We start from the raw sequence: 27,500 nt of genomic DNA on the forward strand, positions 1-27,500 counted from the left end.
AAGAGCCATGTGAGTGAACATGGAAGAGGATCCTGCCTCAGTCAAGCCTTGAGTTGACTGCAATCCCATGAGAGAAGCTGAGCCAGAATCACCTGGTTAAACTCCCAGATTCCTGACCCACAAAAACTGGGAAATAAATTTCTGTTCTTTTAAACTTCTAAGTTTGGAGTAATACTGTGCAGCAATGGTTGACTACTAAGATTTTGATGTCTGGAAATGCTGTGCTTCCCCTTAAGAAATATCTAAAAGGTAGGAGAGGTTCTGGAACCAGGCAGTGGATACAAACTGGAAGGACTTCAAGGAAAGTGTTAGTAAAAGTCTAAAGTGCCTCAAATGAGGGGCACCTGGCTGGCTCAGTTGGTGGAATATGCAGCTCTTAATCTCCAGGTCATGAGTGTGAGCCCCATGTTGGGTGTAGAGATACAAAAAATAGTAATAATTTTAAAATGGGTTAGGCGACTAACTCTTGTTTTCCTCTTGGGTCATGATTTCATAGGTCATGAGATAGAGCCCTCTGTCAGGTTCCAAGCTCAGCAGGGAGTCTTCTTGGGATTCTCTCTCCCTTGGCCCCTCCCCCACCTCGTACACACACATGCGCACGCACACATATGCATGTACTTTCTCTTCTCAAATACATACATACATAAATAAATTGCCTCAAATGAGTATTAGTAAAATTCTGGGCTTTGAGACAACTTAAAGGAAAGTGAGGTATCTTATTAAAGCTGGAAGAACGGAAATCTTCATTATGCAGTGGTAGAAAGTTGAACAACACAATTATATTCAATAATGTGGAAAGTAGAAAATGTGTCTAGTTAACTAAGTAATCTAGTTAAGATTTTCAAGAAAAATGCTGAAAGTACTTATCTGCCAAAGACAGACAAATTAAAGGAAAGGCCGTTCAAAAGGAGATGGGACTTGATGGTTTTGAAAATTCTTAGCTTCAACACACTAAATTTTATTTTTGGTTTTCCCTTTTTTCTTTTCTTTTTTTTTAAGATTTTATTTATTCATAGAGACCCAGAGAGAAAGAGAGAGGCAGAGACACAGGCAGAGGGAGAAGCAGGCTCCATGCAGAGAGCCTGACGTGGGACTCGATCCCTGGTCTCCAGGATCACACCCCAGGCCGAAGGCGGCGCCAAACCGCTGCGCCACCGGGGCTGCCCTCTTTTTCTTAAGTAAGCTCTACACCCAACATAGAGATCGAACTCAGACCCTGAGATCAGAGTCCTATGTTCTACCCACTGAGCCATGCACGTGCCCCTACTTTTTTCTTATTAGTCTCGCCAATGATTTATATGTATCACTGATCTTTTTTTGAATAACTACTGGTTTTTCACTCTAATCCATTAAGTTCTGCTTCTAACATAATTAAAAGTCCTTTCCTTTTTGTTTCGTTTTGGTTTGCTACTTTTCCAGCAAAGAATAAATGAATTACTGCAATACTGTAATTTTTCTCCTGATAACTGCTTTAGCTATATTTTGTCACTACTTATGCACCAAGATTTTATATCATCATTTTAATGAAATTCTGCAGTTTTAATCTGTTTCCCCTGTGCTCCACAGGCTATTTATAGCAGGCATTTGAATTACAAAGCAAAAAGACATTTTGTTTTTTGACTTTATTAGGAAATGTCTAGTTTTATTGTATTGTGATTTGACATTGCTCTTTTTAACACTTCCACTCAATCAAAGTAATTGGAGCATACAAAGCCTACTATATGGCCATAAAGACGAGAGGAAGATGTATTCTCAGGATTCAGAGCTCACTACACAATCTTTCTTTAATATCCTTACCACCTTTTCATCCACTTGATTGATCTCTTTGGATTAAGAGAGGCATATTGGTAGATCTCCTGTTATTAGTGTATTCCTAGTTCTTGCAGCTCCTATAGTTCCTGCTTTATAAAAGTGGCTATTTTAGGGGCTATAAAATATTAATAAATTATACTTAATTGTGAATTGTAGCCTTTAACATCACAAATGTCTCTCTTTGTTTCTTTCAATGCCTTTTGACACAAATTTGACTTTTTCAGATATCAATGTTAGATTTCTGCCTTCTCTTTCTTTGTATTTGCTTGGCATAGCTTTACCCACTTTTAAAAATCTTTCTCTTGTACACAGCTCAGAGTTGGATTTTTGCATTGTTGGGAGAGTATATACCTTTTGGTATTTAGAAAAGTTTGTATTTTTGTTTTAATTATTCCTTTTTATTTATTCATTTATATATGTTCCCAGCCCAGTGTGGAACCCAACACAAGGCTTGAACTCACAACTCTGAGATCAAGACCCAAGCTGAGATCAGAGATATGAAGCTTAACTGACTGAGCCACCCAGGTGCCCCTCAATTATTTCTTTCATGCCTTTTCCAATAACCTTAGTCCCTGTCCCTTCTTAGCATATTATTTCTTTACTAACAGGACCAATATTAAAATTCGTCAGTAACCTCTTTTCCTTTCTTTTTCATTATCAGGATAACAATGTGAAGCAACATCCCCTTACTCTGAGTTAATAATATTAGGCAATCAGTAAGCTTATCCTGCTTGCCATATACGCTTCTGCTTTTCCTGATATTTTTTATAGTTGTAATGTTCAGATACATAATATACGGCTCCTCTTATGGCCATCATTTAGTCTTAGTTTTTATTTTTTTAAAGATTTTATTTATTTATTTATTCATGAGAGAGAGAGAGAGAGAGAGAGAGAGAGAGGCAGAGACACAGGCAGAGGGAGAAGCAGGCTCCATGCAGGGAGGGAGCCTGATGTGGGACTGGATCCCGGATCTCCAGGATCAGGCCCTGGCCTGAAGGTGGTGCTGAACCGCTGAGCCACCCGGGTTGCCCTAGTCCTAGTTTTACAAATATTTATTACATGTATGTAGATCCCTCTCTCCCAACTAGTCATTTTGGTTATCTAAACTTGTTCTCTAGTGGATTCTACAGGAAGGCTCATGATAACAATATTTCCTGAGTTTTATCTTTTTTTTTTTTGGAGAACTTTATATCTGAAGGTCAGTATTTAGCTGGATATAAAATTCTTGGCCCACATCTTATCTAAATATGTCATTCCATTATCATCCAGCATAAAATATTTATATCAAAAAAGTTTTAAAAGATTTTATTTATTTATTCATCAGAGGCACAGAGAGAGAGGCAGAGACACAGGCAGAAGGAGAATTAGGCTACCTGTGGGGAGCCCGATGCGGGACTTGATCCCAGGACCCTGGGATCACTCTCTGAGCCAAAGGCAAACAGATGCTCAACCACTGAGCCACACAGGCATCCTATATCAAAAATTTTTATAAAAAGCTGATTCTCTTTTCCTAATAGGGAGTTGGTCTTTTCACTTAGATGACCAAAGGATGTTTCCCCCAAATTGTATTTATGCTGTTTGATCATAGCTTACATACTTTCTTAATTTTATCATTTTGAAATATTAGGTTAGATATTTTATATGTTTTGTGGGAATTCTTTCTCTTATGGAAGAATATTATTCTCTCCATTATTCTGTTTTTTAAAAAATTATAACTTATACGGAATGTAATCATGGTCCTATCTTGTTCTCTAGGGTTACTGCTTGTTGTTTGCATGAAATATTAATAAATATGGCTATGTATCTTCTGAGATATGCCTCATTTGCTCCCTTCCCTCATTTTTTTTCCTCATTTTTTGCAGGCTTTTTTAAAATTTTTATTTATTTATGATAGTCACACAGAGAGAGAGAGAGAGAGAGAGAGAGAGAGAGGCAGAGACACAGGCAGAGGGAGAAGCAGGCTCCATGCACCTGGAGCCCGACGTGGGATTCGATCCCGGGTCTCCAGGATCGCGCCCTGGGCCATAGGCAGGCGCCACACCACTGCGCCACCCAGGGATCCCTTTTTCCTCATTTTTTAAAGCTATTTCTTTCCTTGCCCAGCCCTAGTATCTTTGTCCTCTCAATTTAGATTCTAATTAGCAGATATATTCTCAGTGTAGGACTCTAATAAGAGCGATTTGGTTGATTAGAAGTTCATCAGACCCAGACCATTCAAGCACCATCCCAAATTCACATGGTCACCTTATACTCACAAGAGAATTGAAAGTCCCCTCTCACTTTTTCCCCCCCTCTCCCTTTCTGCTCTGTTCTCAGTTTGGCCCATGGACTTTCCACACTGAGTGGGGACTCTTCCATTTGAGAGGAGTACCTATTGGCAATTTGTTTTCTGAAGTCCCATTACCTTCCCTCTGCTTCAGTATGCCCAATTGCTGATCCTATATGGGTCTTGTTGCTGTCTGTGGTTTGGCCTCATCCAGCGGTATTTTTAAGGTTTGTGGAGATAACTTGTTACTTCATTTTTTTGTAGATGTTGCCAATGAGTTTTTGATTTTGCTATCCCCATTGCTTTGTTTTTATGGGGGAATTTCAGGGAGTTTCAAAACTACTCCACCACAGACGCCCACTTTTCCTAGAGTTCTCTGCATAGATGATCCCTTCTTCCCTATCCCATGCTACATTATTCTCTATCCAGCACTCAACTCTTTTTTCTTGATCACATTTGTTTTCCATTTGTTTATTGCCTTCTCCTTCCCATTTCAATGTAATGTACTTCCATTAGAGACTTTCACTCATTACTGTAACCCTAGCATAGAGCACAGAGATTTCCACAGCAAGCACATGATAATACATATGAATGAATAAATAAATGGACAGACAATGCCAATGCTGCTAATCTATATCTGTAGAGAATAAAACTTTTCTAACCTTTATCATCCTTGCATACAATTCCATTAATTAAAAAGATTTTAACTTGCATTAAAAGTTACCTAGATTAATTTTTAAATATTTGAGATAATTTACATAATATTTATGTTCAGAAAATTTATTAATCACATAAATAAAAATATCTAATCAACAAGTTGTTTTTTGGGGGGTTGGAGGGGCAGAAGAAGAGAGAAAATCTTATGCAGGCTCCATGCCCAGCAAGGAGTCTGAAGGGAGGCTTGATCTCATGACCTTGAGATTATTACCTAAGGTGAAATCCAGAGTCAGACACTTAACTGACTGAGCCACCCAGGTGCCCTTCTAATCAATAAGTTTTATAATAAAATAAGCAATGATTTATGCTTTATGATTTTCAATATTTTATATTTCATAAAAATTTACTAAAAGAATTAAAAGTAGATTCCTTTTTTTTAATTTTTTATTTATTTATGATAGTCACACAGAGAGAGAGAGAGAGAGAGAGAGAAAGAGAGGCAGAGACACAGGCAGAGGGAGAAGCAGGCTCCATGCACCGGGAGCCCGACGTGGGATTCGATCCCGGGCTTCAGGATCGCGCCCTGGGCCAAAGGCAGGCGCCAAACCGCTGCGCCACCCAGGGATCCCTAAAAGTAGATTCTAACTAACCTTATGTTTTTCACGTTTTCTCCTTTTGGATTTTTTCTTCTCTCTTTCTTTCTTGTGTTTTTTCCTTGATTTTCTATAGGCTTTCTCATTTTTGTGCTTTTCATCCTCTTTTGCTTCCTGTTCTTGTATTTCTTCAAGTCCTGCATCATCTATTTCACCATCTTCTAATTCACCATCTTCTCTGTAGAAAACAATGACATTTTTATTTTCAAATGTTACTTAAAAGTGAATCTTATAGAAACATTTCCAAAAGAAAAAAAAGCACATGCCAAGAATTTAAGTTATATTTATTTAGACCAGGAGTGGGAAACTTTTCCTATAAAGGACCAGGTAATACATTTGCAGGCCACATATGGTTTCTATTGCAAATTCTTCCCTATTTTCCTGGAACAATTCTCCAAATATGTAAGAACCAGACAGAACAGCAAAAATTTGCCAACCTCTGATTTGGATTAAGATCACTAACTCACCAACTGAATGAACGCATGCATGAATGCAGTGCTATTCCATGGCATTACAATAGTGACCATCTACTACACCACTTTTTTTAAAACAGGTTAAGCTAAAGCCCTTTAGGAAGTAAACATTTTTACTACTTAGTGTTATGTAAACAACTATAATTAGTTTTAAAACAAAAGTAATCTATATTAATTCTCACCATCAAAGTAAACTTCAATAAGAAAACAGATTAAAAAAAAAAGAAAGAAAACAGATTTTCAAATAGGTAGATGAGCAAAACCTGAGCCACAGAAGAATCATAAATTGAACTTGAATCTGGAAAAATATTCATAGTAAAACCTTAACTGAATTCCACTTTCCAAATACTAACATCTTTGCTATAAAGGAGACTGAACTAGACATAAACTTTTATATTGTTTATGACCTTTTTATACTCATAGAAGCCAAAATATTAATAGTGTTTTTAAAGGCAAATTAAACAATGATTTATCTACATAAGAAGATGAATATATAAAATAAGTTTAGCATTTACTCATGTTTCCATAGTTAGGAAAAAAATGCAAAATGCTATAAACAGTGCAGAAAGACAAATGTCTTTATGACTGGAAGCAAATGAGATGCAACCAAACTGTGGTGTGTGCATTGTAAAGATACTTTAAATTTACTAGGGATATATGATTTATAAAACACAAAACTAATTATGTCACTCTCCTGCTCAAAATCTTCAATGATGAAGTGATGTCTCAAACTTCCTTCAGAACTATCCACTTGGGGAGGAAGGTAGTGGTATCAACATGATTGGTGATAAGTTGGTAACTGCTCAAATTATGGGATGTGTGTTTGACATTTTCCATAATAAAAAAAGATAGCACCAATGATTCCCTTCTGACCTGAGGACGTCAGACCTCCCGGATATGTCAAAAGGCCCTTTATAATTGAGTCTGTGCTTACCCAGCTACTTTCAATTTCTCACATCGCCAAGCTTTAAACACCGCCTTAAAAACTCTCATAGCCCTGCTCTTCTCAACACTCACCCTCCACTTCCTTCACCAGGCTAATTGCAGCTCATGCCAATGGACTCAGTTCAGATGTCATTTTCTCTGAGATGCTTCCACTGACTACCCAGGTTTAGATGAGATGCTTCACCTTAAGAATTCCCCTAATAATTCTCATTTCTTTATCACTGCAATCTATGCGTTATGTTCGAGTAACTTGAAGATATTGGTTGGGAAAGTAGGATGTGACTGTGTCTCTAACCCCTAGGATGGTTCCCTATTGTTCACTGAATGAATTAATATCCATAACCCTTGCATTATAGAACAGGCACCCGAAACTGGCTGTGAAGTAAAAGTTATTTTTCCCCAGTTTCTATTATAAAATCAAAGAGTTAAACATACCCATTTAGGTGGACTTGAAAATTTCTGTGAGGCAGGTTTGGCATTCTGGCTGTTTTAACAAAAAAGTCCTGAACTTTTATAACACTTAAAACCTTAAGTCCCAAGAAAAGTGAGTGCATACTTTCACCAAAAGTTAAGCACAATAATGGACTTAGTAGCTTTAGTCACAATACTAAAAAATTGTTAACAACCCAACTCACCATCAGCAGGTATATGGATGAATTGTGCTTTACTTATACTATAAAGCAAAAAAAATCAGCCACTGCTACACACAATATGGATGAATCTTATAGATACAAATATGAGTAAAAGAAGCTAGATACAAGAGAGTATCGTTTTATTCCATTTATATGCATTTCAAGAAGAAACAAAAGTAACCTATGGTGACAAAAGTCAAAATAGTGATTACCTCTTGGAGTGTTGTAACTGACAAAAAAGGGGTACTAAGGAACCCTCTGAGGTGTTGGAATATTCTGTATATTGATCTGTGCAGTGATTATTACATATATATATATGTTTACATGTAAAAATTCATCAAGTTGTAATTAAAGAGGGAGACAAACCAGAAGATACTCATAACTATAGGCAACAAACTCAGGGTTGCTGGAGGGGAGGTAGATGGGGAAATGGGGTAACTGGGTGATAGGCATGAAGGAGGGCATGTGATGTTATGAGCATTGGGTGTTATATGCAACAGATGAATCGCTGAACTCTACCTCTGAAACTGATTGATACACTATATGTTAATTAATCGAATTTTAGTAAATTTTTTTTAAATTCAAAAAATTTGTACATTTAAGAATTGTATCCTTTACTACCTATCCTTATACTGTAACAAAATTTAAACAGCATTAAAAAAAAACCTACTGGCCATCATCCTTTCTTTTATTACCTTTCTCCTCCAACTTGACCTCAAAGCAACTCTTTTTATTTTTTTTATTTATTTTTTTTTTATTTTATTTTATTTTTTTTAATTTTTATTTATTTATGATAGTCACAGAGAGAGAGAGAGAGAGGCAGAGACACAGGCAGAGGGAGAAGCAGGCTCCATGCACCGGGAGCCCGATGTGGGATTCGATCCCGGGTCTCCAGGATCGCGCCCTGGGCCAAAGGCAGGCGCCAAACCGCTGCGCCACCCAGGGATCCCAAAGCAACTCTTTTTATATCTTAAAATCACTAATTCATACTTAACATTTTGACTGGAACTACCTAAATACCTAAGTAGTAGTCAAGCTAAAAATGCATATGAATTTATGTCCTACTTTACATAAGTTCTTTAACTGTGAAATATGGAGCATTTACAATTGTCATTAGACAAAAAGAATGAAAGGTATTTTCTTTTTTACTTTTCTTAGCCTATTTAACATTTTAGCATTTACACAATAACAAATTTAAACTTGTGAATTTATGTATGGTTATAAGAAATAGAATAGAAAACGGAAATAAGAACATTGACCCCCAGTTCCATGAACTGTTTACAAGTGCTTTATAAAAATCAGCTTTGGGTACAAATGGAAAGCATGTGTGGCATAAGGAAAGAGGAGACTTCCTGGGAGGATAGCTGGATTCTAATTCCAGTTCTGTCACCAAAATAAAATAAAGCTATCCTGATTGAGCACCTACTAATATATCAGATATTAATCTAACTCTGTGAAAAGTAAAAAATGGAAGAGATAATTAAGAATGCTTAGCATTCTCTAGATTTTGAATTAGCTCAACACCATTATGAAAGCTGTTTTGTTTATTAAACTCGATGTTTTTTTTAATTTAATAAATCAAAAAGAGAGGCTCCTAGTTCAATTCTATATGGATGACTTTTCATTAATATAAAATCATAGAGTGATTATCATTATGTCCTTTTCAGGAAGAGGAATACTCATGTTTATGGACATGTAAATAATTGTTTAGTTAACCAACTAATTATTTTTAAAATAATTTATCTCTTAGGCAAAACCAGAGACAGAAAGTAGACTAGGGATTGCCAGGTAGATCAGAGGAAGGAATGAGGAGTGACTGTCAACAGTCAGTAAGTAGTGGTAATGATTACACAACTCTGAATATCCTAAAAACCAGAGAACTGTATACTCTAAAAAGGTGAATTTTATCTCACTAAAGCTGTTATTTTAAAAAATAATTAGGTTTTAAAAGATTTTCTCTCTAGGTTTAAATATCTAGATTTCAAAATCATAATGCACAGTGGTATAAATTAAAAACTCTGAAATAGGGGATCCCTGGGTGGCTCAGCGGTTTGGCGCCTGCCTTGGGCCCGGGGCGTGATCCTGGAGTCCCGCGATCGAGTCCCGCATCAGGCTCCCTATATGGAGCCTGCTTCTCCGTGTGCCTGTGTCTCTGCCTCTCTCTCTCTCTGTGTCTCTCATGAATAAATAAAATCTTAAAAAAAAAAAAACTCTGAAATTGATCAATGCCCTCACCATCCATGATATGTTCTTATTCACAGGTAAATTTCACTAAATCCTTATAAATTGATTTGCTTCATAAAGGACTATTTTCCCCATTCTGATACTGTTGCTATTAAAACAACTTAACCTGAACCATTCAGTCTTACCTCCACATGTAGTTTCTGCTTTTTCTTTATGCTTGCCTAAAGGCTCCTGTTACAAGCTACAGATCAGAAACTGAGTCTTCTGGAAGAAACACAAAAGCCTCAATAAAAGACTATACAAGTACTCCTAATGGATGATATTATAAAGATATTACTCATAAATACAAGCGTCCTGGGATAAGCTGATGTGATCACCAGAAAAAAGACCTTTCTAGGGATGCCTGGGTGGCCCAGCGGTTGGGCCTCTGCCCTCGGCTCAGGGATCCAGAATTGAGTCCTGCATCAGGCTCCCTGTGAGGAGCCTGCTTCTCCCTCTGCCTGGGTCTCTGCCTCTCTCTCTCAGTCTGTGTCTCTCTGAATAAATAAATAAATATTTTTTTAAAAAAAGGCATTTCTCAGAAGGTATCAAGGGACTGTCAGGTTGTCAAGGATGTCTTTACATTACAGAAGCAGATGACTTTGTAGAAGTAGGCTGCTTATCCTAATGACAGAACACAAATTTCCCAGATACTTGAAACTATTACTTGTAACACTTTTCTTTTCATGCTTTTGTTCTAATTCACCTTGTCCCTTCTCCTTTACCATGGCTAATGTAGAGGAACTGCTCTGTACTGATAACCTGGCAACCTACATGTCTCCATCGAGGTCACACAGGCAAGGCTCGACCACAACCACAGGCTGACCTGAGCCCTGACAGAATGCCTCATGATCCTCCAAAATATAGAATATAGACAATCTTGGGAAGTACTGCTACAAAGCTATTTTTCACCAACCTCCATATACTCTCTTTGTAGGACTACTATTCCTCAGCCACAGGGTACTCTAGCACTCATGTTGCCTGTTGGGATGCCTCGGTGGTTCAGTGGTTGAGGGTCTGCCTTTGGCTCAGGGCATGGTCCCAGAGACTTGAGATCGAGTCCCACATCGGGATCCTTGCATGGAGCCTGCTTCTCCCTCTATCTGTGTCTCTGCCTCTCTCTCTCTCATGAATAATAATTAATTAAAATAAAATCCTTAAAAAAAAAAAAAAGCACTCATGTTGCCTGTGATTATCTGGCTTCTCTGGTTTCAGTGTTATCCAGTGAGACAATGGGCATGAGCAACTGACACCATGGTGATCCTACATTTGTTGTCTATGTATGTAATCAACTGCATTTTACTGGCTGAATTTGTCAGCATTCATAACCGAAAACTTGTTTGGGTCTAGGCTTACCCAAGCCTACTCTGATCTTTTCCTTCAACCTATACAGCTTACGTATGATCCTCTTGATAAAACCCTGACCTAACTCCCTACCTTGTACCCCCCAAACTAAGTATTTCTTCTCAAGGAAAACACTCTCTGGTCATATCAGGGCCATGGAAGAGCTACCTGACATGAGTTCTTGTGATTTTATGTTTATCCCCAAACTGGACCTTGAACATTTACATGTTAGATGGCTCATCTTACTTGTTTTAGCAAAAGTTTCTCTTTACAAATTACTACTGGGAAAATCTGATGGATACCTACAATTTTCAAAGTGTTTTTATTTTTATCCTTTATCCAATATATTCTTACATCCTCTGGAATGTATTTGGTTTGCAGAAACTCAGCTTATCCCTTTTTGACTTACCTACAGCTATAGCAAGTTTCACTCCTTGAACCAACCTTAGAATTTGTCAAAGCCTCAATTCAAATACAAATTCCTTCAAGAATGAGACTTGGTACAAATTTATGGGCAAAATTATAAATTCGAATTAGCCTAATATTCCCCCATAGTCTTATGCAACCTTTATAAATTTTCCTTAACTCTATAGAAGTTATCTGTATGTATCCCAAAGATAACTAAGAATCTCTTTCTCAATTTTTTTACAATTCCACTTCTATTTTCACATATGTGACCCTTCTAATCTTTATTTCCTGAATCAACAACAGGCTTATTCATATTTGCCTCATCAAACTCTAACCTGCATATATAGATAATTATATATAAAAGTATAATAATTAGACAATTTTAGATATTTCATTCTCATGTCCTTTAGGAGACTATACTTCTGTGGAAGTGTCTGAAGGGACATTGATCTCCCTGGAGGAAAAAAACAGATATTCCCTTTACGCTAGAAATCTTTGAGGCTCTATTTTCAACTACAGAGGTCACATAACTTGAAAATGTTATCCAAAATTTGTTACTAACATTAACTGAAAAGATAAATAATACTACAAAGCCCCAGAGTTACAACTAAAGTCATTGATTTAGTCGTGGTAACAGCATAGCTCTAGATTTCTTGGTGGCAAGCCAAGAAAAAAAAATGAATCACTAATTCATTCACAGGGAATGCTGACCAATCTATATTCAAACAAAAGACAAGACAACTTGGCTATCAAAAGTAGACTTAGGGGACGCATGGGTGGCTCAGTCGATTAAGCATCTGCCTTCAGCTCATGATCTCTCAAGGTCCTGGGATTAAGCCCCATGTCAGGGTCCCAGGGAGCCTGCTTCTCCCTCTCCCTTTTTCCCCCTGCCCCTGCTCGTGCTCTCTCTTTCTCTTTTCCTCTCTCTCTCTCAAATAAATAAAATCTTAAAAAAAAAAAACACCTCATAAGCCTGAATTTTAAGATCTGATCTCCTAGTCAAAGTGAGGGCATCTGGTCATCACTCTGAAGTGCCTTTTAGTCTCTTATAATAGTCATGGCTATTCTTACTTGTCTCACAGTCTTCCAATGCCTGGTCTCCAGAATGACCTATGTTTCTGCATAGTTCTTATTTCATCAAATGGTACAAAAATTCATTTTGCAACAGAAGGAAAACAAAAGGACTCATATTATAAGTCAGGCTAAATACCAAGGTCTTTTGATCATGATTCCTGCAAAGATCATAACCCATACAACAGTGACTACGTAGCATGCTGTTCTATAAGGGTAGGACTAAGGCGGTACTGCTAAAATAAAACTCTACCAAGTTCCCAGCAAGTTCATACAAAAGTGCTGATCCTGTATCTTTGAGCCTAACAGATACTTTCATATTCCACCTCAGACTTCTTTATAAAGCAATCTCTATGCTTTTGTAACAGAACAAAATCAAAAGGACTAGTTCTCAAATGACCCAGTCAGAACATAAAACGTAGAATTTCTCCTAATATATAATAAACCTTTTATCTTCCTTTCTCTGTTTTCCACTTTAAGCACAGAGAGACAGAGTGAACTTACTTCTTAGCCAGCAAGCATATTAATTTAGCTTTAAAAAAAAATCTTGGGTGTATTTTATTATTCCTTGAATGCTATTTATAGAGCCTTTTATTGATCAAACTATAAAATATGTTAAAATTCTAAAGATGAAGGTGAAACTAAGACTAAAACTATTTTACATGGGGTTATGCCAGAAATCCTTAACTAATTTTTATATGTGAGCTGCAAATCTTGCTCTGAATTTCAGGAAACAAGGATTAGGTATAAGATTTTTATCTTGCTTCCAAGACAAAAATACTCTAGTTGCTCAAGAGATGCATAGTTTTTCTAGTAGTGTGATCAGAAAGAAATTTCTTCCCTGAGTCCTCATAGAGACAATTTATCTGATACAATGGTCAGTCCATGGGCAGCCCGGGTGGCTCAGCAGTTTAGTGCCACCTTCAGCCCAGGGTGTGGTCCTGGAGACCTGGGATCGAATCCCACGCCAGGCTCCCTGCATGGAATGGAGCCTGCTTCTCCCTCTGCCTGTGTCTGTGCCTCTCTCTCTCTCTCTCTCTGTGTCTCTCATGAATAAATACATAAAATTTTTTTAAAAAGGTCAGTCCTTCACACAATGGACACTACCTTCAACAGCGTCCATACAACCAAAGCAACAGTTTATTACCTATAGCATGCCCCAATTTGAACCAAAGGCTTGCTGCCAAAATCCACTGCAAAAAAGCAATTATGTGAGGATACAAATTAATATTGTCCAAGTATGCAAATATCTGATTTTCTGATTTTTAAAAAATATTTTATTTATTTTTTTTAAGTAATCTCTCCACCTAGCATGGGGCTCAAGCTCATAACCCTAAGACCAAGCATGGCAGGCTGAACCACTGAGCCAGCTAGACACTATTCTGCTCTTCTGATTTAATCCAGGGATGAAATCCACAACATCTAGAGCAGAGATTCTCAAAAACTATATGTACATTAGAATTTTCTGCCCTCCCAACAAAAGGGGTGGCATTCATTCATTTACTTGTATTTATTCACCACCTTTTTAGTGGAGATACAATGATAAACAAGAAAGACATGATTTTTTTTCCTCTCAAGTTTTTAATCCAGTGATAGGGGAGATAGACATCAATGAAAGAACAACATAAATAAATTAACAACCATGTAAGTAAATGTAGGAAGTAAATAGTGCTATGAGAGCACACAATAGGAAAAAGTCATGTGTCAGGGAAGTCTGGAAGGCTCTCCCTGAGGAAGTCATGAATGAACTGAGGTGAAGAGACCTAACCTAAGGCATAAAGGGTTGTGGAGGGAATTTTGACAGTTAGAGGTAATAGGATAAGCAAAATTTCTGTGTAGAACTGAGACAGGGGGATCCCTGGGTGGCGCAGCGGTTTAGCGCCTGCCTTTGGCCCAGGGCGCGATCCTGGAGACCCGGGATCGAATCCCACGTCGGGCTCCCGGTGCATGGAGCCTGCGTCTCCCTCTGCCTATGTCTCTGCCTCTCTCACTCTCTCTCTGTGTGACTATCATAAATAAATAAAAATTTAAAAAAAAAAGAACTGAGACAGAAACCGAGACAATGCCAACATCACTGGATCATAAAGATAAAAAGGAAAGCTGGTTTAAAATTATGCTGGAATGATGGGAGTTCTAGGTCATGCATAACTTTGGCCATTTTGGGGGTTTATTCTAATAAAATGAGAAAGAACTGAAGTGTTTTGAAGAAAGGAGGTGATGTAATTAGATCTCCATTCTGAAAGATAACTTTGAGAGTAAAAAACAGACCTAAAGGGGAAATAAAACAGATGCACAAAAGCAGTTCGGATACCACTGCAATAATCAAACAAGAATCCAAAAGAAGAATGGAACGCATTTGGAGAACTTGCTAACTTGACACTCCTCACTCAAACACATACACTTTATCATGGATGGGAATGTTTTTTCTACAACGGTGTTGAGGCAAAAAAAAAAAAAAAAAAAAAAAAAGGCTGAAAACTACTAATATCTGAGAAATTAATAGACTATTATCCTTCAGGCAATCCTCCATGTATATTACAAACATTCTCATGATTTATACCTTTTAAAGATCACCTCATTATTCCTGAGGTCGTTCCTTTAAGTGGGATCAACATTTTCCTTAAAAGTAGTAAGAATGTGCATGAATAAAGTATTCATCTTCTATATCACAGGAGCACATAATCCTCATCATTTCACAGCCTCAGAATTTTCAAAGCAGGCATTATAATCTGGTAATGAATATATCAGTAACATATTAATGAAACATCTAAATTCAAGCAATGTAACTTCCTGGTGAACCTTGCAGTATAAATTTGGTGCAAAGTACACCATGAAGTCATTAATTAAAAGACTTGAACAAAGAAAAGGAGTCCTAAAGAAGATCTATGCTTCTATGTAACACATTTTTAAGAAAATAAAAAGGTTAAAAACGAATGAGCTATACATTCAACTGAAGAACTTAGAAGTGGGCAACCCAGAAGAAGAATGAAAATAATAAATACAGGACAGAAATCAACAAAATGCGGGGGATCCCTGGGTGGCTCAGTGGTTTAGCGCCTGCCTTTGGTCTGGGGCCTGATCCTGGAGACCCGGATGGGTTCCCATGTCAGGCTCTCTGCATTGAGCTTGCTTCTCCCTCAGCCTGTGTCTCTGCTCCCTCCCACCCCCCTGTGTCTCATGAATAAATATATAAAATGTTAAAAAAAAAAAAAAAGGAAATCAACAAAATACAGAACAAGAGAACATAAATAAAGCTAATAGCTATTCTTTAAAGAAAGCATTAATATTCATTATTCACTACAGTGCCACTTTGTTTTATTAGTCCTGCAATCAATCTCTCAAGTCTAGATATTAACAAACAAAATGCAAATGATTTCATTTTAACTGTTCCTTTTCTAAAAAAAAAAAAAAAAAGGTAAGGTAACTTTGTTATTTTCCCCATAAAAGCCAAAATACTGCCTGGAACAGAACCTTTAAAAACCTGGGGGCCATCAGAGGATTATGGATATGTGACTTTAATACCTTAAATATAATTTTCAGCAATTTTTAGTCTACACTTTTCATTACCTAATTCTTTCACTGTTTAAGGTTATCTTCAATTCCAGCAGATGTGTTTATGACCAAGTAACAGTAATTCTGAAGTAAAATAGTATCTTAAATCAAATTTGTAGTTAAAAAAAAAACAACCCACTAATATGATAGTTAAGTTACTGAATAATTACTATGCTGCAGACATGTTTGGTTAGTTCACTTCATTTTCATGTTAACTATGAAATATGTTGCTTATCCGCATTAAGCAAGTTAGAAAGAGGACAAAGAGCTTAACTGATTCTGCTAACAGATGACAGAACTAGAGCTCAAACTCAGTCTGATTCCCAGATTCATAGTTTTTTTTATCATGTTGCTATTATAGCTATACACATTTGGTCTTAGGAAGAAACTGCAAATAGTCAAACCACTTAATAGCAGCGAATGTAAAGATTATTTAAGAAGCTCACCAACTGCTTGTTAGGATATGAGTGTGTTTATTGTAAGCTTCCTTCACATATTTGCATATTTGAAACTTGTCATAATAAAATGCTAAGGAAAAGAAACTTCATCAACACACATTTAAGTGGTATTTTAAGAGATGATACCAAAGAACTTTTAAGGTCTGAAGGTTGTATTTCTCACACGCAAAAGTAAATATGAATTACCTAACTTAAATAACTTCCACAGAAGTGATTTTAATGTTTGTAAGGAAATGGCAGTCACCAGGCTAGATCAGTTGGATTGATAATATGGGACTTGGAATTATAAGGAGTTATAAGGTTTTCTTTTTACTAAACAGTATTTTTTAGGGGTTCAAAGGAAATACGCCAAAAAAATTTATTGCATAGATTTTTTTGAAAAAGTAAAAAGAATCAAATTATATAGAGTTGGAAAATGGGTTTCCCTCTTCATTTCAGGGTCCCACACAAGTTGATAAAGTAGTGGTACAGTTTTAGCTGGAATGTAAATTGGTACATCCACTGTGGAAAACAGCATGTAGGGTCCTCAAAAAACTAAAACTAGAAATATACTAATAGAAAAAAACAGAATACCACTACTAGGTATTTACTCAAAGAAAATGAAAACTGTAATTTGAAAAGATATATACACCCCTATGTTTATTGCAGCATTATTTAAAACAGACAAGATATTGAAGCAACATAAATATCCATCAGTAGATGAATGGATAAAAAAGCTCTCTCTCTCTCTCTCTCTCTCTCTCACACACACACACACACACACACACACAGTGAAATATTACTCAGTCATAAAAAGAAAATCATATCTTGCCATATCTGACAACAGGGATGGACATATAGGATATTATGCTAATGAAATAAGTCAGACAAAAACAAGTACCATATGATTTTACTATGGTATCTAAATAATTAAACAAGCAAGCAAGCAAACAAACAAACAAAAAAACAAACAGATTCATGAACAGAAAACAAACTGGTGGGTACCAAAGTGGAGGGGGTTAGAGGAATGGGAAAAATAGGTGACGGGGATTCAAAGGTATAAACTTTTGCTTATAAAATAAGACACGGGGATGAAAAGTACAGAGACAATATAGTCAATAATGTTGTGTAATAATATTGTATGGTGACAGTGACTAAACTTATTGAGATGAGCACTGATTACAGAATTGTTGAATCACTATGTTACAATACTAACACAACATTGTATGTCAACTGTACTTCATTAAAAATTTTTAAAAAATATATATCATCCCACTGCTTTCTTGCCTCCAGGGTTTCTGATGAGGAGTACCGTTGAATTTTATTAAAGATCACGTATGTGACTTGAAAAAAAAGAGTGGCACAGTTTAGATTAACGGCTTCCTTAAGGTGAAAGCCTCCATATGAAAGTCAGAAGATGGAAAGAAAAGAGAGGAATGCTATAGGTAATTAAAACTGCTATGTTATCACTAAGATTTGCTCTTCAATAAAAACAAAACAGGGGCTAAGCACCAACATCCAGAAGAGTCAAATACTGATGAGGTTTTTGGCTGCCAGAATAGCAATTTTCACCCAAAGTTAAAGAGGAACCAAACCAAAACCAAACACACACCTTATTTAATGAGGACCCAAGATTCTGGCAAAGCAAGGTCACCTGAACCTGGAAATTAAAGCTGGAGTGTTAAATAAGAATAATCAAACATAAAAAAAAAAATAACCAAACATGTAGTATGTTAAAAACTGATTTAAAAAGGCATCATAGTAAGGTAGAAGAACAAAAAGCTTTAGAGCCAGAAACATCTGGGTTCAGATTCTATTTCCCAGTCATATACTACCTATACTAACTTGAACCAATTATCTTGTGGCCCTAATATTCAGTTTCTTCATCCAAAGAAAGGATCAATCAATCTACCATCACAAAGTTGTTTAAAGGTTAAATGAGATAAAGTTAGGTAATTAGCATTGTTCATAATAGCCCTCAACTGAAGTTTTCTTTCCTCTTTTGACTTACCTGAAACCCATCCATTTTAACAGAATAGGTATGGAAGATGACAGATACTTTCATAGAAATTGGGAAAAGGGGCAGCCTGGGTGGCTCAGCGGTTCAAGCGCCTGCCTTCGGCCCAGGGCGTGATCCTGGAGTCCTGAGATTGAGTCCCGCGTCGGGCTCCCTGCATGGAGCCTGCTTCTCCCTCTGTCTGTGTCTCTGCCTCTCCCTCTCTCCCTCTCTCTCATATATAAATTAAAAAAAAAAAAAAGAAAGAAAGAAAGAAAGAAATTGGGAAAAGTTCTAAATCCAAAAAGCATGGATTCCAGGGGAAATTCTGAAAAATTATTTCAAATAATGAAAAATTATTTCAAACAAATAAAAGCAGAAAAGCAGCTGTGGTAGACCAAATCTGGAGTCTGTTCCTGAGGCTGTTTCTCCTTTATCCTATCATTAAGCTACACTCAGCAACAATCCTTGTGAAAGCTTCCCATATTTCCAAAGTGTCTAGGACACAACAGAAAATGTAAGATGAAGTATAATTCCTAAGGTTCATAGTGATTTTGGTGACAACAGATGGTCATGATGATCCAAAATAATTAAGAAAAATATAAATCAGTAATTGTCTAGTTAGTAAGACAGGAAAGCATGCCACGTATTTTATTTACAAAGAGATCCTTTGAAAATATTTATAATAAAATTATTTGAGAGAGAGGGAGAGTGAGAGAGAGAGAATGAGCAGGGGAAAGGGGGAGGGAGAAGCAGACTCCCTACTGAGCCGGAAGCCCAATGCAGGGCTTGATCCCAGAATCCTGGGATCAGGACCCAAGCCGAAGGCAGACACTAAACTGACTGAGATACCTAGGTGCCTCATAAAGTTAGTTTCTGATAATAAAATATCTATTGATGGTAAATTCCCTGCCCAGTGCCATATAGAAGAGGCATTGCTGTATATCAATCTATGAAATGAAGATTTTTTTTAAAAAGATTTTATTTATTTATGACACACATACACACACACACACACACACACACACACAGGCAGAGACATAGGCAGATGGAGAAGCAGGCTCCATGCAGGAAGCCCAAGGACGTGGGACTTGATCTTGGCTCTTGATCCTGGGACTCCGGGATCACGCCCTGAGGCAAAGGTAGAAGCTCAACTGCTGAGCCACCCAGGTGTCCCATGAAATGAAGAATTTTAAAATATATCCTTGAGCTTTTATATTTGACATCATGAAGAAAAACCGTATTACTCCTCAAACATCCTTTATGCCATAAGCAAAGATAGACTATTACAGCAATAAAACAACATTTTGTATTTGCTTGCTATAGGTTTTTTTAGACTACATTTTAAAAATTAATTTTTATATTTCATTTATTATCTTGGTTAGCCCAAGCTAAAATTCATTTACTTTCATTCTCTTTCAATTTATCCTCGACTTAGGCTCTCCAGTATAGGCTGAAGGAGCTAGAAACTCAACAGAAACAAATCAGCAAATAGAATTATTTGCTTAGAATTTGAAAGCTAGAAAATATTCTAGGTATTATGACATCAGAAAAAAAGTCGAAAAAGTTTTGTTGGATGAATCTACAGCAAACTGGGTAAAATTGCCTATGACCCAGTAATATTAAAAAAAAAATCCCACTTGGTCTATTAAAGTTCCCCAAATGCCAAATTACCTGTTACCAGAGCCCCAGTACCTATGATACGAGGTACTGGGGCTCCAGGTTTTTGGGAGTGTCATGGGAGTAGATTTTTTTTTTTTAAAGACATGCTGAAATTAGGCTTTGGCCTAAGTATACAGCTAAAGCATGTTTCTCCATTCGGCCTTGGCCTGCTTCAAGTCATTTCTGGATCATGCATATGACATGACTGGCAATTACATGATCCTTAGGTTAGTTACTATTATAACTTATTAGTATAGTGGGTCATATATATTAAAAAAGCCATGTCATCTGGGTTTACTATTAGTATCTGAATATCCATTTTCCAAGTTAAGATGGTATTTTAGGTATAACTTACAAGAATCTCATGTGCTTTACATATTGAAATTTTATCAATTAGTTCAAGTACAAATGTACATTAATGAAGAAAAAATGTGCTATTAATGATTACGAAAACCGTTTTATGTATAAAAGAAACTAATGATCTTCAAACAGCCAAGTAGAAAACCAGAGTAATAATATTGAGAATTATTGTAATTATGTAGAGCTATTGATTTTTTTTTAAGATTTTATTTATTTATTCATGAAAGACACAGAGAGAGACAGAGGGAGAATCAGGATCCTCACAGGGAGCCTGAGTGGGACTCAATCCCCCAACTGGGATCATGACCTGAGCTGAAGGCATTCAACCGCTGAGCCACCCAGGAGTCCCTAGCTATTGATTTTAAGAAAAATATTATAGACCGCTTACACTGACAAAGGATTATAAAAATTTAAATGAAAAATACAAAACGGAATAATAGAAATTTTTATCATAATTCTAACTATTCAATTACTTGGCATTCTAATGATTCACAGTATTATTTTTTTATTCACAATATTAAACAAAATAACTTCTAGAGAAGATTTTAAATTATTAACCCCACGAATCTTTCAAGAAGAAATCCTATTTGAGAATTCACATCTTTTGTGAATGAATTAAAAACAGATTAACTATTACATCAAAATTTCATGAGAAAAAGCTCTAAAGTTATATGTAATATAATCAATCATCTTTGCTCTAGATATTTTTTTAAAAAATACTTAAAAAGGAAAATGTTAGAGGAAAAAAAGTTCCCCCAACTATCCTGTATTCCACTAATCTCAGTTGAAAGTGACCCTCTATGATGTGCGTTATAGTAGTTATGGGAGTAATTTAGTAATAGGCAGTGCTGAGAAATTATCACTTCACTGGAATGTCTTATTTTTAAAATAGACCAACATTTCTAATAATTGTAATAATTTAAGGGATATTTCAGATTTATTCATATTACAGAAATATAATCTATGATGATGATACTAACTTTAGTCTAAGGTTTGGTTAAATGCTGGTTTTGACACCTGGATATCTGGTATTTTTAAAAAACGTGTATTTGGTGAATATGTATATATACAGCCAAAATATGTAGGTATTTCTTACATAAATGCATCATTATTCAGTTCCATTTTTGTTTGCTTACATAAAACATAATTTTAAAATAGACTCCTATGTATGCCAAGGATGTAGAAATCAACCCACAAGCTCCTTTATGGGCCAAAGAGTAGCCTTTACAAAGAACTCAAGCCTCACACACAAAAACCAGTGATCTAATATTTTATTGTCAACTGCCAGTCATCAAGGAAAATCCAAACAAAAGAGGTGTTGGTTCTTCTGATCTCTTATGTATCTTCAACAAATTGTCTAGTAGGTTAAAACTCATATACAATGGAAGAATTCTTGTTTTCCATAGCTAAAAATGTGCAGTTAGCTAGATTTAACTGATTTCATACTCTTTTAAGAATACATGAAAAATCAATATTCTTTATACATTCAATTTTTTATCTCTGAGGATTTAGAAAAACTCTTGTCATATAAGATGAATTTACAATAAAGTAGACTGAAATTGCCTGGGATCAGTAATATCTAAAATGAAAAAAAAAAACCCTAACCCCTTTTAAAAAAATTTTTTTATTTTTATTTTTTTTTTTTTATTCAGAGAGAGAGAGAGGCAGAGACACGGACGGAGGGAGAAGCAGGCACCATGCGGAGAGCCCGACGTGGGACTCGATCCCGGGTCTCCAGGATCATGCCCAGGGCTGCAGGCGGCGCGAAACCGCTGAGCCACCCGGGCTGCCCCCTAACCCCTTTTTAAGTATCCAATATCCCAATCCAGCATTTGGTGTCAGATTTACTACCTTTATGAAATAACGGTGGCAGGGGAAAGAGTACAAAACCAAATGCTATGAGACACAGACTGTGGTAAATAGTTATTTATCCTCTGTTTTCTAAACTATAAAATGAAGATACTAATATCTGTTCTGTCTACATGGATCAAATGAATTAAAGTATATGAATTATAAATAGCAATATATAGGGGATCCCTGGGTGGCTCAGCGGTTTAGCGCCTGCCTTTGGCCCAGGGCGTGATCCTGGAGTCCCAGGATCGAGTCCCGTGTTGGGCTCCCTGCATGGAGCCTGCTTCTCCCTCTGCCTGTATCTCTGCCTATCATGAATGAATAAATAAAATCTTAAAAAAAAATAGCAATATATGTAAAATATTGAGTATCATGAGTTCTAAATCTAAGTTCTTTTTTTCTATTACTTTTATAAATAGATTGTTAATGATTTTTATGTGGTTTTATAATCTTAATGAATAAAATTAGGATACCTTTAAACATTCCTTGGGACTTGCTTGGGTTATCTGCCACTCAAAAATGTGGGTGTATAATTTATGAATGTTGAAGTATTTAAGAGTTCATGTAAAGTAGTAACGTTAAGCCATGAACTCACATTAAAAACAAAACAAAGCATGGGCGCCTGGGTGGCTTAGTTGTTTAAGTGTCTGACTCAATCACAGCTCAGGTCTTGGTCTCAGGGTCTTAAGTTCAAGCCCTGCATTGAGCTCCATGCTGGCATGGAGCTTTCTTTAAAAAAAAAAAAAAAAAAAAGTATATATATGTATGTATATATGTGTGTGTGTGTGTGTGTGTGTGTGTGTGTGTGTATATATATATATATATATATATAGCTATTTTACATTAGAGAAAGGTTGCTCTTTGCCAAGAGTAATGATAATCTGCTAAAACTGCTTTTGCAAAGGTCATCCAATGACTGCTGAGTTGGTACACAGCATCAGTAGTCAAATAACACCTCCCAGGACCCAAACACCTCAAAGAAGATACTAGAAATAGGAACATCCTCAAAAAGTTCAACCATAATATCAAAAGAAGATGAACCAAAACAGAGATGAGCAAGTCAGATACACAGGACCAAGTAAAAGATGACTAAATTTAAGATATTAATATGCAATGAAAAGAAATGTACTTATCAGAAAGGAAGACTGGTTAGCAATAGAAAGGATGAAAAAAGAAAGGTGGAGAGACAGAGATATGGCCAGTGCCCACATAAGTACTGCCCAGGACAGTGGATATTCTGTAAGACTGATAGATGCAAGTAACTGCTTGGCAGATACATTATGAAAATGGAAAAATCACTGTATCAGAGCCTGATGCCATTTAAAATTCCAGTTATTTACAATCAACTCCTTCATTCTAATTCCATGCTCCTGTTCATTAGGCAATTCTTGATAATTTGGTTTTCCATGTAGCATTCTACATGGAGAGAATACCCTCCCTGATACAAACATCTAGTCCTCATTTTATGTGACTGAATTGGTATTCTGATACACACACACATATTCTCCTGTGATAAGGATGTCTATCCTTGATTAAAATATAGGCTCTGGTATCAGATTACTTGAGTTCCCACTGATTACTTTGCAGCCTTGGGAAATTCATCAATCTCTTACTGTCTGTTTCCTCATTTGTAAAATGAGGGCTGTTGTGTAGCGCTGTGATGAAGATTAAATGCAGTCATCTGTGTAAAGCACTTAAAACAGAACCTGGCATATATTAAGTACGATGTAAATATAAGCCACTGTTACTACTTTTTAGCATGAATTAGTATCTCCAAGTCTGATCAGCTCTGAGACTGAGCAGTTTCTGAATCTGAAAAACTGAAGCGAGGCCACTAGGCGCATCGAAGCACAAAAGAATATTCGGACAGCTGTAGACTGACTGGAGGCTTGACCTGGTAAATTCAAGGCCTCAGTTTTTTTTTGGAAACCAGATCACCTGTCTGTCCAGGTAAAAACCTGACTTTATCACGTAACAAAGGGTCACAAACTCAAATGCCTACCATGGTGGGGCAAGTCACTGTATGAGGAGACCTCAGGTGCTGAGTTTGCAAAGAAAATATCAGTGAAAAGACTGTGGAGGATGAAGAACACAAGTCAAGTCTAATAGCATTCACACACAAATATTTTTACAACATCCTGTCAGGCAAACAACAACGTGGACATATTTTAGGCATGAAGGCCAGCTGCTTGCAAACCCTGAAGCACTCTTTCATTCATGCTTTTAAAGGTCCTAATTTAGGATATCCTGTGGCCAATTTTCAACCCTTTCATCTGCTCTGTGACTGTCCCTTCTTTGAAACTTTCTCCTTCCTTGGCTTCTAGAAAACTTCTGTCTTCTTTATGGTCTACTACACCTATCACTTTATGGTCTACTACACAAAATGATCTCATCATTTTGACTAACATCTTTGCTAAAAACTCTCAGATCTTTATCTCTGGTTCTATTAACTCTAAGAAATATCTCATGTATTTTGCCTTTTGTCTGCTTTCTCATTGCCAATACTTTTGATCAGGTCCGCTACCCAATTTCTAGACTTTACAGTAGCTTTGACTCATTCCTTTTTTTTTTTTTTTTTTTTTGACTCATTCCTTTCTTTCACATTACACATCCATCAGAAAATCCACCTGGTTCTATCTCCAAATCATATCCAAAATCCAACCATTTTCACCTCCCTGGCCTAAACCATCATCACTTGTCACTTATATTGCTATAAGCAACTTCCTTTTTACCATTCCTTTACCACAGCATGATCCCGCTCCTCCTCTGTTCAAATTCTCCAGTGGCTCCTGTACAATACAGAGTGAAATCCAAGTTGCTTAAAATGGCTTTACAAGGCACTACAGAATTGCCCCTGTTGCCCATCTAACTTCATCTCCTACTTCTCTCCCCCTTGCTCATTCTTTTCTCTAGCCACACTACTCCCTTGTTTCTTTCTTAATTACACTAGGCTCGCCCTGGGTTCCAGGCTTTTTTCACCTTTTGCTCCCTTTATCTAGAATGCTTTTCCTCCAGACATTCTGAACCTGGATTGCTCTCTCATTTCAGGATTTTGCTCAAAGGTTACTTTTTCAGTTGAATGTTTCCCTAAATATCTATTTAAAGTGGAAATACCATCCCTGAACCCATAGGATATGCCACCTCCCTTTCTACTTTATCAGCATTGAACACATTTGTTTTTCACGTTTATTGTCTCTTTCTCCAAAGAACATATAAACTCCATTAGGTAAAGGATTTTTTTCTTTACTGCTGTCTTCCTGAAGTCCAAAACAAACATATATTAAATATTAGGTGCTTAATACTTAATGTAAATTATTGAAAGTTCCCTAACTTGTCTTCCTTCTACTGATCTCCCTTTCTGTGTAGTTTGCCTCCATCTAACCCCTTAGATATGCCAAAAATGCATCTGAACATCCTCCTGTTTAAAAAACTGATGAGAGGAGCACCTGCCTGGCTGCCTCAGTCAGTTAGAAGAACATGTGACTCTGGATCTTGGGGTTGTTTGAGCCCCACACTGGGTATAGAGATTACTTAAGTAAATAAACTTTAAAAAAATTAAAAACTTTGATGAGATCTTTATATCATACAGGGTCAGATCCCTAATTCACCGAAGCTTTTTCCTCATTCCCCAAAATATGTTGTACATGCTTCACATATTTTATCCTCTCTGAAGCCATTATGCCATTTCACATCTTCATGTTTTTCATATACTTGAATCTGCTTAGCCAAACTTTTACTCATCCTCCAGATGTAGCTAATTCCATGATGCCTCCCTGAAACCCCACCTATGTCACCACTGCACTCAATTTATATCTTTATTATAGTACTAGTGCTATAACTATGTATTTACCAGTCTGTTTCTCCTACTACATGATAAGATCCTAGAGAGCAAATCCCAGTGCTTAACACTATATACTTTGCACAGAATGAAAATCTAATCAATGAAAATTTAAAAGTAAATGAAAATAGTATACTTATGAAGGACTAGGAAAAGAAAAATGTCTAATAAGAGTCAAAGTGCTTTCCCACATCAAATATGAACATGATGTTTACCTTGGGTTTTTTACATTTGCTAAAGAAAAGCTCATTTTGATTTTGATAGTTTTAACAATAGTCAAATTAGATTCAGGAGTAAAAAATAAACTGATAGAATTTAAGTTTTGCAAGATGAACAGAGTTCTTAAAGATAGGTTGTACAACAATGGGAAGGTACTTAACACTACTGAACCGTCCACTGACAAATAGTTGAGATGTAAATTTTACATGTGTATTTTACAATTAAAAAAAATTCATTAGTAGCCTACTGAGAGGAGGCATTTGCTCAAGTACACAAACTAATTTGTAAACCATGTATTTTATAGAACATCAAGTGAACTCTAATGTGAAATAAGGCATTTGCAATCTTTTAAATTAAAATTACTGACTTTAAAGTAGGAAAGAAGATTGAATATCACCTAGTTCAACTACTTTATTTCACAAATAAGAAAAATAATCATGGAAAATAAAAAAATATCAACCAAGTTAGAGGAAAAATCAGGATCAAAACCTAGGTTTTACTGAGAACGTAGGGCTCTCTTAAATGTACATTACAATTTCTAACAATTTAGAAAGTTAAAAGCTAGAACTTACTGTATTACATCCCCATGCAAACATAATGAAGAGTGAAAATAATACTACAGGTAGGAGTTTGCATACCTGGGCCTCTTATCTAGCCCCTATTCTGTGGGATCTTGTAGACAAGTTACTGAGCATTGTAATCCTATACTACCTCATAGGATTAATGTGAGAATCAAAAGAAAACCCTGTTACAAATGGAAAGTGTAATCAGCGTCTCTGTCATCATCCCTTAATTTTCCAGTGTAGTCTCTTGGCAATGTTTCAGTCATTATGTGCTGGGAGTGGGAGGAGAAAAAACTACTATGATTCTGACTAGTTGGGAGTTTTGTTTTTGTTTTATGAGGAAAGAAAGTGGAGAGAGGAGGGAAAGAAGGTGAGAAAGTCATTCATAATGGGCAAAGAATAACCTCTTACGGAATAATTACATATAGCTCTTACCAATTAAAGACTCTCAGAATCACAAGCTCTTATATTACTCATGTTAAAATTATTCTTCCCAGTGCAGACCCTGTAAACCTTTTTACTTTCAGACTTTCAGCAT

At 36.4% G+C, this 27,500-nt stretch overlaps 1 protein-coding gene across 2 annotated transcripts in view; it reads right to left on the bottom strand.

Annotated features, from left to right (window-relative positions):
• Positions 1-27,500, bottom strand: part of ZC3H6 (zinc finger CCCH-type containing 6) — a 68,272-nt gene that overhangs the window by 37,271 nt on the left and 3,501 nt on the right. Inside the window, exons 1-2 of one of the 2 annotated variants that reach the window (XM_041755873.1) lie at positions 18,485-18,592; positions 5,386-5,566 (exon numbers count right to left, since the gene is read on the bottom strand). In XM_041755873.1, the coding sequence (XP_041611807.1) occupies positions 5,386-5,566; positions 18,485-18,495 (192 nt within the window). In that variant the 5' untranslated portion in view covers positions 18,496-18,592. Of the gene's footprint in view, positions 1-5,385; positions 5,567-18,484; positions 18,593-27,500 lie in introns of those variants that run through there. The other variant, XM_041755872.1, reaches the window with a different exon arrangement.

This window comes from Vulpes lagopus, chromosome 5 (genome assembly GCF_018345385.1).
Source record: "Vulpes lagopus strain Blue_001 chromosome 5, ASM1834538v1, whole genome shotgun sequence".
NCBI lineage: Eukaryota > Metazoa > Chordata > Mammalia > Carnivora > Canidae > Vulpes > Vulpes lagopus.